The sequence below is a fragment of the Acinonyx jubatus genome, chromosome E2, assembly GCF_027475565.1.
Source record: "Acinonyx jubatus isolate Ajub_Pintada_27869175 chromosome E2, VMU_Ajub_asm_v1.0, whole genome shotgun sequence".
Classification (NCBI taxonomy): Eukaryota; Metazoa; Chordata; class Mammalia; order Carnivora; family Felidae; genus Acinonyx; species Acinonyx jubatus.
This window is the reverse complement of record NC_069396.1, coordinates 10034887-10048700: the sequence shown is the minus strand read 5'-3', so window position 1 is coordinate 10048700 and position 13814 is coordinate 10034887. Positions and strand designations below refer to the sequence as shown.

The window sequence follows — 13814 nt, the reverse complement described above, 5'->3', positions numbered from 1 at the left end:
TGAGGCCTCCCGTTGTACGTGTACTGTCACATACACGCCGCACCAACACCCCAAAGGGCGAGCACGTTGCTATCCCATTTTTAAGGTGAGAAAACTAAGGCTCAAGGCTTTCAAGCAAATCGCGTGGGGAGGAGCCAGAGGGCCACAGCCAAGGATCTAAATTTCGCTATAGCGATTGCAGTGGGCCACTGCAATGATCCCTTGGGGAAGTCCTTCTGGGAGCCGGTGTTCTGACATCATGGTCATCTTGTGGGACAGCCTATGTCCTGGTGGCCGTGGGAGCTCTCTGCCGGTACTTCTGTAAAACCACCCATCGCACCACACTGCCATCAGCTTTTATAATTTTGGGCCCCCTGTTCGCTCTGATATCCGATACTCAGTATGGAGTAAGTGCTCAATGTGACAGATGAATCGAGAAGCCCCCCTCTCTACAACTGGGAAAACGGAGGGGTGGTCCGTCCAAAGCAAAGCAAAACACCGCAGGCAAAAGTGCAGCCTCTGGACTCACACCGCTCACGTTCCCACCTTGGCTCCGTGAACCTCGACATGCCTCCTCGGTTCTGATCTCTGTACACTGTGGTAACAGGATTTATCTCTTAGCATTGTTATGGTTGCCGTAAAAAAATTATGCTTATAAGACATGCCTGCTACATAGCAAGTGTCCCATAAATGTTATCTAGCCACAGGTAATTCCTCTTCTCCCCTTGCCCCATCATCAGAGAAATCAGAATGGGGGTTTCTAGATATCCGCCTGCTTCTGGGGGGCCCTCCAACTATCATGAAGCCCTGTGGGAGAACCCTTCTCAGAAAGGGTCCATCCTCGGGGCGCCTGGGTGGCTCAGTCGGTTAAGCATCCGACTTCAGCTCAGGTCATGATCTCGTAGTTTGTGGGTTCGAGTCCTGCATCGGCCTCTGTGCTGACAGCTCAGGGCCTGGAGCCTGCTTCGGAGTCTGTGTCTCCCTCTCTCTCTCCTCCTCTCCTGCTTATGCTCTGTCTCTTTCTGTCCCTCAAAACACAAAATACATTTTAGAAAAGAAGGAAAGAAAGAGTCCATTCCTTCTTTAGGGGAACAGCTGACTTTGGGCTATTAGAACAGTTTTGCTCAACCCTAAGGGCATGAGCATATGTGCGTGGGCTAAAACATTTCTCATTGGTGAGGCCAAGATGTACACATTTAGGAAAAAAAAAAAAAAATATATATATATATATCTACACACACACACACACACACACACACGCACACCACAATGATCCTGACATGCATCCAGAAACTGAGTGTACTAGAGGCTCAGTCAGGCTGTACCCTCTGTGGGCAGCAATTACCACTACGGGGGAAGGGGAGACCTGCCATCACCCACCAAGACTGTGGCCTCATGGTCTCATTGAAAACTCGTCAGACACGAACTCAAAGGGTCTAGGAGATGTTTCAGAGAATCGTAAGAGCTCGTGATTTCAAGAAACTTAAAACATGTCAGCTAGTCTCACATTTTAGATTCCCTCCCACGACATCCTTCACCCTCTTTACAAACACCCTAAGTCACTAAGAATGTGACCAGTTTTTGTCAGCAGTTTGAACCTGGAAGTAAATTGGCGTGATAACCACATTTTTTCAGAGGATACAAATTCAGGAGGAAGAGCCAAGTTTTGGGATGAAAGAAGGAGGGTACAAAAAGGAGCCAGACAAACTGGCACAATGAACCTAATCTAATAAGACCGCATTTCACAAGCATACATATAACCCTTTGGACCAGGATCAGAAGCTCAGCAGTGGGGCCCTGCAATCTGAGTTTCTATAAGCCCTCCTGGGAATTCTGATACATAATGAAGCTTGAGATGCATTATAATACAGTTTAAGATTTTTTTTTTTAACTAGAAACTCCAAAGCATTCAGAAAGTTGAGAGGAAGCTGAGGCTGAATGGTACGATGACAAAGAGAATGAATATATAAAGCCCTGCCGTTGGGTGGGGGTGGGAGGGTGCTGCAAATTTGGCTCAGAGCTTCCTACTAGCCAATGCAAAGAAAAGCATAGAATTGGTTTCTAAAGTGCTGGGATTGTAAGATCCATACAAACCGGTCCTTGTGCTGAGAGCTGAGGGAAAATTCCTCTGTGTTTCTAAACAAGCGAACGTGTGTTGTAGCAAGTGATAGGCTCAACAGTATTCCCTAGTAGGGGAAATGATAGGTTTCGGAAGATGATTGGCCATGTCTCCTAACTGAGCCAAGGACCAGGCAATCCTTGGGATTTCTATTGAACTTGAGATCAAAATATATGATAGGGCTCTAGTGATCTTCATCACCAGAAGTAAGCTGCTGGAAGAAGGAGATACTCATCACACGGTTCTCTGTGTGGTGGTCTGACAATATTTGGATTCCCACGGCAACTTGGATTTCCCGGTGCTAAAGGTACCGTCAACCTGGGGAAGGAACCAAGAGGCTAGAGATCTAATCCTTTCATAGAAGAACCCCCTCCCCCCCCCACCTTCCTTTCAGCTAGAGAATAAAAGGCAGGGGGAACTTCTCCATTATCTACTTGCCTCTTCTTTGCTAAACTTTTTTGGGCCAATTTTCTCTCCTATTGGAAAATGAATAAACTATAGCTAGTTGATTCTTCCATCATCCACTTAGTGGTGTCCTTTGACAACTCATTTGTGTCTTCTCTGATAATGATCAGCATATCCAAAAGACAACGGACAGATCCCAAACCATGAACACTGAGGACAAGAATACATAGTAGTTTCCCATGGTGTGGAGTTAACAGAATGAAAGCCCAGCAGTCAAACACTCAATCTTGGAAGTCACATGAAAAGGGCTCGTTTCTCAGTTCTGTCACCTGCTCTATGACCTTGCACGAGGTAGTTCATCTTTCCTCTTGCACAACACGGAGATTGAAATGGTCCATGCTCTAATACATGTGGCACCAGCATCATGGCAGCAATACTTGTTGACTCTAGCAGAACATAAAATGACAACAGCTGAACACCTCTCACGAGACTTCACAGGGTTGGAATCTATCACTTAATGGATAACAGATAATAAAGCATAGAGGCCACGGCTAGCTTGCCTTCCTTCAGCTTCTAGATACAATCTCGGCATCCCAAGTCAGCGTCTTTATTAAGACCACCAAGCGTGTCTTCCTCCTTGCGTAAGCTTTGATTATATCTTAAGGAGACAGGACAGGACAAAGGAGCGCCCAGTGAACAGTGCAGGAGAGCGAGGGCGGGCTTCGGTGACTCTACCAAGGCCATAATGCAATGACGGCGGTGCAGAACCGCAGCCCGGACTGCCTGCGTCTCTTTCCTTTCACTGTTTTCTCTTAGGCTTCTTGTCGCTGGTTCTTGGAATTACTGATTTCAGTCACACTTGATTTACTGAGAGTTCTGAGAGTAATTGAGAGTTCATGGTGCGGCAGGATATGCAATCAGCAAGGAGTTTGGAGACCTAGACACAAGTCTGAGCTCTGCCATGTGCTAATTGTGTTGTCTTTGACAAGTCAGGTTTCTTATCTGAGGAGTCTCCCTCTTCACATCTATTTAATGGGAATAATAACATCTGTACATCTTGCCTTTCTGGGATCGTTACGAGGTTTAATGAGATGTGTGTGAAGGCGCCGTGCTGTGTGGATGTAACGAAGTAATATTTAAAAAAAAATTATTTATTTTGAGAGAGAGAGAAAGAGAGAGAGTGTGTGTGAGTACATGTGGGGGGGGGAGGGGGAGAGAGAGAAGGAGAGAGAGAATCCCAAGCAGGCTCTGAGCTGTCAGCACAGAGCCCGAGGTGGGGCTCGATCTCACAAACTGTGAGATCATTGACCTGAGCCAAAATCAAGAGTTGGATGCTTACGTGACTGAGCCACCCAGGTGCGCCTCAATAATAACCCTGTAAACACAGGCTCTGAGTAACAGTATGAGAGGAAAAAATTAAGGCCTTATTTATTTAAATTATACTAATCTTTGAGAAAAATACGACTACCTAGCAGAACATTATGTGAAGCACTTGCCGGCACTTTTTTTTTTTTTTTGCAATAATCTTAAATGTGCAAGAGCCATATAAGTATTAGGTAAGAGAGATGTCTGAAGATTACCCACTGTGTGAGCCCGGGTCATGAAAACTGTCATTGCCATCCCAAAACAATTTCCAAGTGAAAATCAGGTTATCTTCGAGAATACTAGAAACTATAATTAAGAAGGCATATTGCTTGGAAAAAGAAGTGTTAGACTCCGGTTTAAGCCCGTGGCTTCACTCTTCACTGTGTGCAAGGCCTTGGGCAAATAATATTATCTCTACACGATGTTACAGGTATTTTCTAAAAAAAAAACCAAAATGAGGTTGGGGCGGGCCCCTGAGTGGCTCGGGTAGTTAAGCGTCCAACTCTTGATTTCTCTCTGGTCACAATTTCACGATTCATCAGATCGATCCCCACATCAGGCTCTGTGCTGTCTGCCCCTCCCCTGCTCGTACTCTTTCCCTCTCCCTCTCTCAAAATAAATAAAATATTTTTAAAAAATGAGGTCAGTAATGTCTGTCCAGTGGATGACTTAGGGTTATTGATTATGGTATTTGTTTTTGTGTGTATCTTTTGGTTTCATGAGACAGTGACCACACACATAACTCAAACAAAGAGGTTCTAAAGACAGGTGTGGAGTAGCAAAGGAATTCTTGACAATCAAGGGGTAGGAGGCGTGCTGGGCCTGGGCTTCACCAAGCACTTGGCATTCTCGGCAACTTGGCGATGGCATCTGTGAGTGCACCCTGGGACAGGTCGTTGAGTTGCTTCCTCTGCTTTTCTCTTCTTTTCATTTCCCTACCTACCGGCTTTTTTCACTTACGCTTCCCCGGAGCACAGGTCACTAGGTCCCTAGTTTTATCTTTCCGCGTCCTTGATGATGATGAGTTGTTTTCTTGGTGCGTATGTTGCAATTCAGAGTTTTTGAGAGAACACCCAATTCTTAGATCAGCTTATTTATTCCAGACGAAGAGATGGATTCCTGCTTAGGTCGGGAATGGCCACTCCTCCGACACTGGGCCCACCAGTGCTGCAATCAGCTGTCAGAGAGAGAAGAAGTTATAATCGTGGCCCCTTGGATGTGTCGCTTTAGCAAGGGTGGTGAGTGAAGTTCCCAGAAATGGGCAACACGGCATTGTATGTCAGGGCTCAAGTTCTAGACGTGGCTTGCATACAAAGCCTGATTTTGACGGTTTCTAAAGATGTGGCGTTACTTAATCTTGCTTAGCCTCGGTTTTCTCAGCTGAAAAATAGATGTGACAGTTCATACTTCCTAGGAGTACTGCTGAGTCTTAAATAACAAGAGTAAAGCACTTAGCACAGTTCCTGCCATAAATTGAACCCTCAGTCAATGCGAGCTTTATCCATACCAGGAGCAGGTGCGTGGGCAGGGACCTTGAAACGGGTTTGGTACGACGTGTCAAGGTACTCCATTAACAGCTGTTCACCACCTCTTTGTGTGCAGATAAACACTGACCCGTTCCCCGGCCCCTGGGATATATACCCACTTCACGTTCCTTTCCTGAAGACGGGTGGCTAAGTCAGGCGTACTTGGCCCTTCTCACTGGAGTTGAGTAGCTGGCTCTCAGTTTGGAATCAGTGTGCCCACTTCGTGCTGGATGGGGGTTGAAGGCAGCCCGATTTAAGAGCATAACAAGCGTCTAGGATGAAACCTTCTCCAGGGGACTAGCATGTGTACAGAACTGTTAAGGAATTTCTTCTGGCATTTCTCCATCAGGGTCTTGGGAAACCAGAGGTATTCACAAAGAGGAAGATACAGTGAGCTAAAATATGCATGAACCGAGATGAAGTGCTTGATTTGGGACGTAGAAACGCCTTTTATTGTTACACAGCGATGCTTTATTTGTTTGGTTTTGTTGGAAGATGGGCTGTTTCGCAGAAGCGAAGTTCATGGGTAGCAGAGGTTTGCCCATCGCAGCTCTGCAACCATCTTTAACCCTTATTTCGCGGGAGTCTTCCTAAAACGTGTCACGTACTGCGCCTTCTTAAGATACAAATTTAAATGCTAGCACTTATTGAAACTTACTCCGTACCTGGCATTATGCTTAGGTGTTTAACTGTCATTAATCTTCCTGACACCCCTGCAAGACAGGTACTATCATAAGCCTCCACTTTACCGACGAAGAAGTGGAGGCTTACAGAGGCTGAGGAACTTGTCCAAGGTTACACAGGGAGAAGCGATGGCATTGGAAATTGTGCCCAGGGCCTCTCCAAGCTCTTAAGAAAGTGGCCATGCTACTGGAGAACAATTTGGTTAATCAATGACCCTCAGAACTGTTAACCATTAAAGTAGATCTTTGGGAGTCTCCATGCACATTTCCGAAATGTGTCTGTTCCTCTGAGCATCCCTTGGACACTTTTTTTTTTTTTTTTTAATTTAAATTCAAGCTATTTCACACACAGTATAGTCTTGGCTTCGGTAGTAGAACCCAGTGATTCATCACTAACATATGATACCCAGTGCTCGTCCCAAAAAGTGCCCTCCTTAATGCCCATCACCCATTTAACACATATGCCCCACCCACCTCCCCTCCAGCAACCCTCAGCTTGTTCTCTGTATTTAAGAGTCTCTGACGGTTTGCCCTCTCTCTGTTTTTATCTTATTTTCCTTCCCTTCCCCTATGTTCATCTGTTGCGTGTCTCAAATTCCACATATGAATGAAATCACGGTATCGGGTCTTTCTCTGACTTATTTTGCTTAGCATAATACCTTCCAGTTCCACCCACGTTGTTGTTGCAAATGGCAAGATTTCATTCTTCCTGATCGCTGAGTAATGTTCCATCATATATACACATCTTCCTTATTTATTCATCAGTCGATGGTCATTTGGACTCTTTCCGTAATTTGGCTATTGTGGATAGCGCTGCTATAGACATTGGGGTGCGTGTGTCCCTTCAGATCGGCATTTTTGTGTCCTTTGGATGAATTCCTAAGTAGTGCAATTGCTCGGCCGGAGGGTAGTTCTATTTTGAATTTTTTGAGGAACCCCCATACGGTTTTCCAGAGTGGCTGCACCAGTTTGGAGTTAGTACTCAATCTGGCAGCACCTGTTTTTGAATACTCACAGGTATTCCTCCATTCAGCAGATTTTCTTGAGCGCCTGCTATGTTGCTGTGGGCCTGGTGCATGCCGGGCACTCTGGAAGCAAAGAAATACGAGGCATGCAGCTGCCTTCAAGGGGGACACACATCAGTGATACTTCAGCCGGGGCAGTTGTGAAACTTGCCTGATGTGTGAGCAGCAAAACCTTGGGAAGGTGGCTCCTTTTGAGCCCACCTTTCAAGGAAGTCACCCTCCTCGCCATTATCCATTCTCTGTGGATGGGACTGAGGAGTGGAGGCCAGGAGCCATAGGTACAATTTGATGTTTCCTTGGCTCCATAGAGGTGGAGAGAGGAATGGACAAGCTGTGTTTTAAAAGTAGTTCGAGCAGTCTTGCTTGGAAAAGAAGCTGTGGCCAGATGCTAATGGGCCACATGGAAGAGTCTGGTTTCTATAACCCCAGACTTTCTTAAGATGGTGGCTTATGAAAACAGGAAGTACATTAGAGCATCCGGTAGAAAAAAAAAACACATTCAGTGGGATGTGTTTTCTCATTTGATTAGTTAATGAGTATTCAATGCACTTTCCAAGAGTAGCTCTCAAAAAAGACAACAGTTTGGAGCATTGGCATTATTCTCACGAAAATCAAGTATATGGTTTTCCAAGGAGGTGGTTTAATATATCTTAATGATAACTTTCCTATTTCAAAAGTAATATGTTAATAGAAACGACTAATCACTTTTCTCATCCAGAGAGAACTAAGATTTTTGAAACAGTCTCTTCAGTATTACCATATCCATTGGTCTATCCGTTTGATCTCACTTCTTCTAGTTACCGTCCCCGTTAGACATAACGTAGTCTCTCCGTCATTCATATTCGCCATTATGGGCGCTGTATATGGCACAGTGCTGCTAGGAGTTTCTGTGATGACTGATGTGTGACAGTTGTTCCAAGACCTTTTAAATTGGTCTTTCTTCTCTCTGATTCTCAGTAGATTGGCTGATGGCCATTACGTCTGGCTGCTTTCCCTGTGTCTTCTTATCACTTCTTCCTAGTATATTCTTTACCCTTGACAAAGTGTTAGCATGGCTAATGACTGGGCTATTTAGTACATGTTGTTAGATTAAGCAGGCTCTGAGGGGACAAAGGGGCGGTCTTTTGAATTGGAAGGCCACCTCTGCGATGGCTATTTTAACTGCCAGGAAAGCATCCCTTATCTAGAGAGATAACTGTTTTGCTTTATTAGTGAGGTCCAGCCAAATGACTTACTATTAGGCATATTTTGCCAGGAAGGAAAAAGAAAAAAAAAAGAAAGGAGGGAGGAATGGGGCAAGGGAAGGAGGGACGAGAAGGGAACGGAAGAAAAGTCAGGTCATGGTGTTCTCTTGGCTCTCATTTTGAATGTCTCTCTTTTCCAATTTGTCGTTCACAGTGGATTAAACTTCATTGACTTGATGGTACGACAAGGGAACATCGATAACCCTCCTAAGACTCCCCTGGTGCCAGGATTTGAGTGTTCTGGGATCGTGGAAGCTCTGGGGGACAGCGTGAAAGGATACGAGGTAATGTTTTGGCTAATGACGGAAGAAGTAATACCTATCTGGAATCTGTTGCGATCAGAAAAGATGAGGCAAAAAATGTTTGCGAGAACATGTGTGTGTTAGGACTGTTGTCTTATTGTTAGGGTTTTTTTTTTTTTAACAGTGTTTATAAATAATAGATTTTCCACATACCCTGTGCATTTCTCATGCACCATCTTGGTTGTTCCTGGGAACAGTCTGGGAAGTGGCCCAGGAAAAGAAAGTTTCCCTTTTCTTCATGTAATACAGCTGAACAAGACCGTGTCGCCTCGGGTCAACCAGGTGGGCATACTCCCTCACCCTGCACATGGCTCCCATCTCCCCCGTACCTCAGGTGCAAAGATCGACGACACAACATAGCAGCTAGGGAGAAATAGCCTCTGTATTTCATAATTTGGTTCCCTTAGGTATCTACTTAACTGATGCATTTAAGTAATCTTTTATAAACCATTATTTCAGACACTGGGGAGGTGACACTTTTAAACGATGATTTTAAAGGCAAAGGGTGGAAGTACCTGTCAACGAAGCAGAACTGGCCGTGGGTTGATAGCGTTGGAAATAGGGCAACGGATAAAAAGGGTTATATTTTTCTGACTATTTTGTAAGTGTTTACAATTCTCTATAATAAAAAATTTTTAATCGATGAAAAGACATATGACCCTTCCTACCACGGTAATGCAAATCAAACAGAATCCGGTCTCTAATGACTGAAAAACTGTGGGCAAATCAATCGCACAAAACTGCAGCCGTTTGGAGTGAGGAAAACCAATGCCAATCAGATACAAGAGCTCTCGCTCATAACTTAAGGGCTTCCCCAGGGAGAAACGAACAGAGCTAACATGTGAGAACCCGGCATAACCAGAAACATGGGCAAATCATTCTTTTTCAGCCTTACCACAATGCTGCGAGGTAAATACTGCTATTGTCCCTTTGGAGATGAAGTTCAGAAGGGTGCAGTTGTTTCCTGTGAGGTCAACACGAAGATAGTTGAATCTGGGACCGACTCTTCTTTAATCCCATGTTCTTCGCCCCTGCTCCCAACCTGCAAATGCTGCAGGGCTAAATGCAGGAAGGAAAATCCTATAAATGGAATGCCAAAAAGCCCTTGGCATTGAATTTGAGACTGCTGCTCAGTCTCAAATATACTCTGCGAGTATTAGTATGCTCCAAATTCACTGTGACGAATGTCTGAAAGTCTCATCCCACTCATCATTTTGCCACTGGTTTCCAGATAATCGAGCAGAAAAGTGTTAAGAAAGAAGTAAATGCACTTTTTCCTTTCTTTCATATGGCTTTGCATTTTCGGTCCCCAGGTAAGCAATATAACCAGTGGCAGCACCCTATCCCTCACCGCCGCTTCCCTTCAGTGTCTTCCAGCTGGACAAACAAATGAAAGAAGCCACCTACAGGTTTCCAGTCAGGGTGTGGCTTGGGGGAAAGCCAGTACTAATTTTCCCCCTGGAATTCTGATTTAGTTTTTTCAATCATGTTGGAGATGGGATTTCATGAAACCACACACTGAATAGCTCTGTTGGTTTGATCCATTGCAAGGGAGGCTTGAAAAGTTGTCTCCAGAGGTATGGTGGTAAAGGAATAATTTGGGCTCAACCGCCCAGGACGAACTTCTTTTTATTAACAAAATCAAATAATGAGGTCAACTGGATATTTAAAACAAAAAACAACAAAAGAGCTGCCTACCTCTGGACTCAGGCTAGGGCTGATGTGATGGCTAAGCCACTCTTGCTATTTTCATGGAGCAAAGCTGAATAAGAGACTGGAGCAGTCAGCCCTGTGACAGTGTGATCAGCCCTGTCAAGGTGGTTAAACTACTCTTCATTGTCCTCTGTGTGGACACTGGGGGTCATCAGCTACTCCATGGTATTTTTGGATCTTCGGTTTGCATGATTCAGTGCAAAAGAGAATGCCAGTGTTAGACCTTGGTTATCCTCTGGCCCAAGCGGTTGCATGTAAGATGGTAACTCTCAACAATCACCATTTGGCCTTCAACCCTTCCAGGGATTGGGACACTCACTGCCAGGGAATAGCCTTTCCTTTCCGTCAGTTCTTTCGTTAGACAGCCATTCCTTCTACTTCGTGAAATAGGTCTGTATTCAGTGTGCGATCATTGAGCTGGGAGTTCCACGAGGCCAGGAACCCATCTGTTCTCTCAAAGAGTCAACAATGATTGTTCTTTCCTCGCTTTACATGCCCCGTGCCAAGAGTACGGCATGTGTGTTATGTTATTTCGTCTCTGTGAGGACCCTTTCCTTACATCATACTCATTTTACAGCTGAAGAAACGGAGACTTAAAGAGTTACACCAATATTCCCAAAAGTGGTAGGTTCCTTGGTAGACACCTTTAGAAAAATAGGTCTCTGTAGCATGTACCTCAGGTGTGATGAATTAATCATTCGTATCTAGAGTCAGCCTTGGTAGACTCAACTCCTGGCTCAGCTACTCCCTAGCTACTTGACCTTGGGCAGATGCTTTCATGTCTCTTGGCCTCAATATAAATGTCTGTAAAATCTATAATCCTTCATCTGCAGTGCGAGCTCTTACACACCCATCTCATAGGAGGCTTTTGTTGTTGTTTGTTGAGGAGGGGATGAAGAGAAATGCTAAGCTAAGAGAAAACAAAACAGGAGGCTCAATTGTAAATATATGAAACTAAAGCACATGTGTATGAAAGCCATTCATTGATTGAAAATTCGCTATGACCACAGCAATTTGAATACTGCATTTGAAAGTCATAGACTACAAGCAACTAACACCAAAGAGCAGAGTGGGTCAGCTTAACCAGCACTGAGCAGTTCATACAAGTCATCAATATCAGTTCACTTAGTTGTATTTCCCTTTAATAATGATATACTATGAAAAAGCTTACCATATCACCTGAACGACTTTAAAGGGAAGAATGCCACTCCCCCCAGTTTTTTTGTTTTGTTTTGTTTTTTTTGCATGATGTCTGGCTATGTAAAAAACTGGTGAAAAGAACACGCATTCAGCCATGCCTTCATAGCGGTTTGTAAAGATCAGACGAGTTAAAACATGTGACACCCGGGGCGCCTGGGTGGCTCGGTCAGTTAACCGTCTGACTTCGACTCAGGTCATGATCTCACGGTTCGTGGGTTTGAGCCCCACGTCGGGCTCTGTGCTGACAGTGCTGAGCCTGGAACCTGCTTCAGAGTCTGTGTCTCCCTCTCTGTCTGCCCCTCCCCTGTTCACACTCTGTCTCTCTCAAAAAAAAAAAAAAAATAAATAAACATTAAAAAAAAATTTAAAAAAAGCCCCAAAAACCAAAAAACACATGTGACACCCCTAGGATAACACCTGACATATAACACATGTCCAAAAAAGCTTATTCTTCATACTTGGCGGCATCTCCCTAGTTTGCTGTAAGTTTGGCTGTTCTTGTTCAGTCTCCTGCACTTAGGTTTCCATGGCTTCTTCTGATGCACCACGTTTCACCTCTGCTGTGATCGGTAATCCGGTGCTAGGCTTTGATGCAAATGTCCCAATGCACTAGCCTGGCAGGGAGTCCATGTGGAGTGGCAGAAAACAGATGAGAGGAGATAATCTAGCCCCGCCTGTGTAAACTGCCTTATGGCTTAGTTTTCCTTCACTCCAAAACAGAGATAGGACGAGAGGCTGAGTTGGTCAAATGAGATTCTGACACCAGTATTCCACGGTGTGTGATGTGGTGACATTGTATAGGAAAGCTTCAGAAGGCAGATGGAGAACCTGGCTTCTATGACTCCTGGCAAGTTTTCATAGATGGGCTTCAGAGCATCCGCAAATGCCTTGGAATTGGGAGGCCGGTGAGGGTGTGCATGTTTGAGGGTTTGGGCTTTCTTTTTGGGAAGGAATCTATAGTTTTCATCAGGTTCTTAAGAGTATTTGAGAAATCTTTCAGGGAAGAGTAGGAAGCTTCCATTAACCATGTGCTTCCTCGTGCCCAGATCGGGGACCGTGTCATGGCATTTGTCAATTACAATGCCTGGGCAGAGGTGGTCTGCACGCCAGTGGAATTTGTCTACAAGATCCCAGATGACATGAGCTTCTCAGAGGCTGCCGCATTCCCCATGAACTTCGTCACAGCCTATATGATGCTCTTCGAAGTTGCCAACCTCCGAGAAGGAATGTCCGTGCTGGTGCACTCAGCTGGCGGTGGTGTGGTAAGTTGGTTGGTTGTGCGTCCTCTTCCTCAGTATCATTATGGTGAAGGTGGACTGATACCCAGTTGACAGTGAGGTTCTTATGTGAGCTATTGTCCATCAGTAGGGATGATCTCTGTGGTTCTGGATGAAGCACATATGCATGGCTCATATAGATGATTGTGCTGGGGGTAGAATGAGCCTCTGGAGTTTGAAAAGTCTCCGAGATGGCATGTTAGGACTCAGTGGGTCTCAGGGATGGTTTCAGTCTTGGTGTCACAACGGACTATTATGTCGATCATTGTACAACGGCTTATAAGTCATGTACTACCGGTATGATCCGAAACACCAAAATGGTGGATGATTTACTTCTTCAATAAGTTGCCATGGTTTCTAGGTTGTTCCCATATTAATGACATCCTTATACATTTGTGTTCTGATCTATTTTCTTGAGTGGGAGAGGTGGATGGAGATTGTATTAGCATGCTGGGCATTACACATAAACCTAAGAATGTCTGTGCGAGTAGGTGAACCTGCTAATATCACCTGTCAGCTGTGGCTTTGGTAAGGGGAGAAATAATGGAAATACAAAGTTGCTGCCTTAGAGCTCAGGGATGGCAGAAATTTATTCCATGGTTTGGATGTGTCTCAGCCCCAGGCACTCAGTCCGTGTTACACGCCTGCCACGTGGTAAGCACTGTGTTCCCATCATGGTCTGCTGGAGTCAGAGTAGAGCTCTAGTCTTTCTGAGCACGAGAGGTATAACTCATTAATCCAACAAGTGTTTATTGAATACATTCTATGTTATGGATTCTATGGGTTGGAGATTAAAAAGAGAAGGTCCTGATACACCCTTGAGTAGGGTTTGCTCTCAGTATTGGTGATTTTGTGGTTTGATGAGCTCAGAAAGGAACTCATACGCTTGGGTCTATCCATAAAGATGTTTTCTGTGGAGGTTCCGCTAACATTCATTCTTTCCTCATCTGGGCTTTCTACAACTATCAAAACCTTA

General features: G+C 44.7%; 1 protein-coding gene and 1 non-coding gene across 2 annotated transcripts in view; one reads left to right on the top strand and one right to left on the bottom strand.

Annotated features, from left to right (window-relative positions):
• The window catches only part of VAT1L (vesicle amine transport 1 like), a 147011-nt gene that overhangs the window by 15004 nt on the left and 118193 nt on the right, over positions 1-13814 (top strand). Inside the window, exons 2-3 of the mRNA XM_027076262.2 lie at positions 8501-8630; positions 12608-12823. Coding sequence (XP_026932063.1) covers positions 8501-8630; positions 12608-12823 — 346 coding nt within the window. The remainder of the gene's footprint in view (positions 1-8500; positions 8631-12607; positions 12824-13814) is intronic.
• On the bottom strand, positions 11587-11659 carry LOC113604442 (small nucleolar RNA SNORA15). The gene has a single exon (XR_003426384.1). It is a non-coding gene; the product is annotated as a small nucleolar RNA SNORA15 (small nucleolar RNA).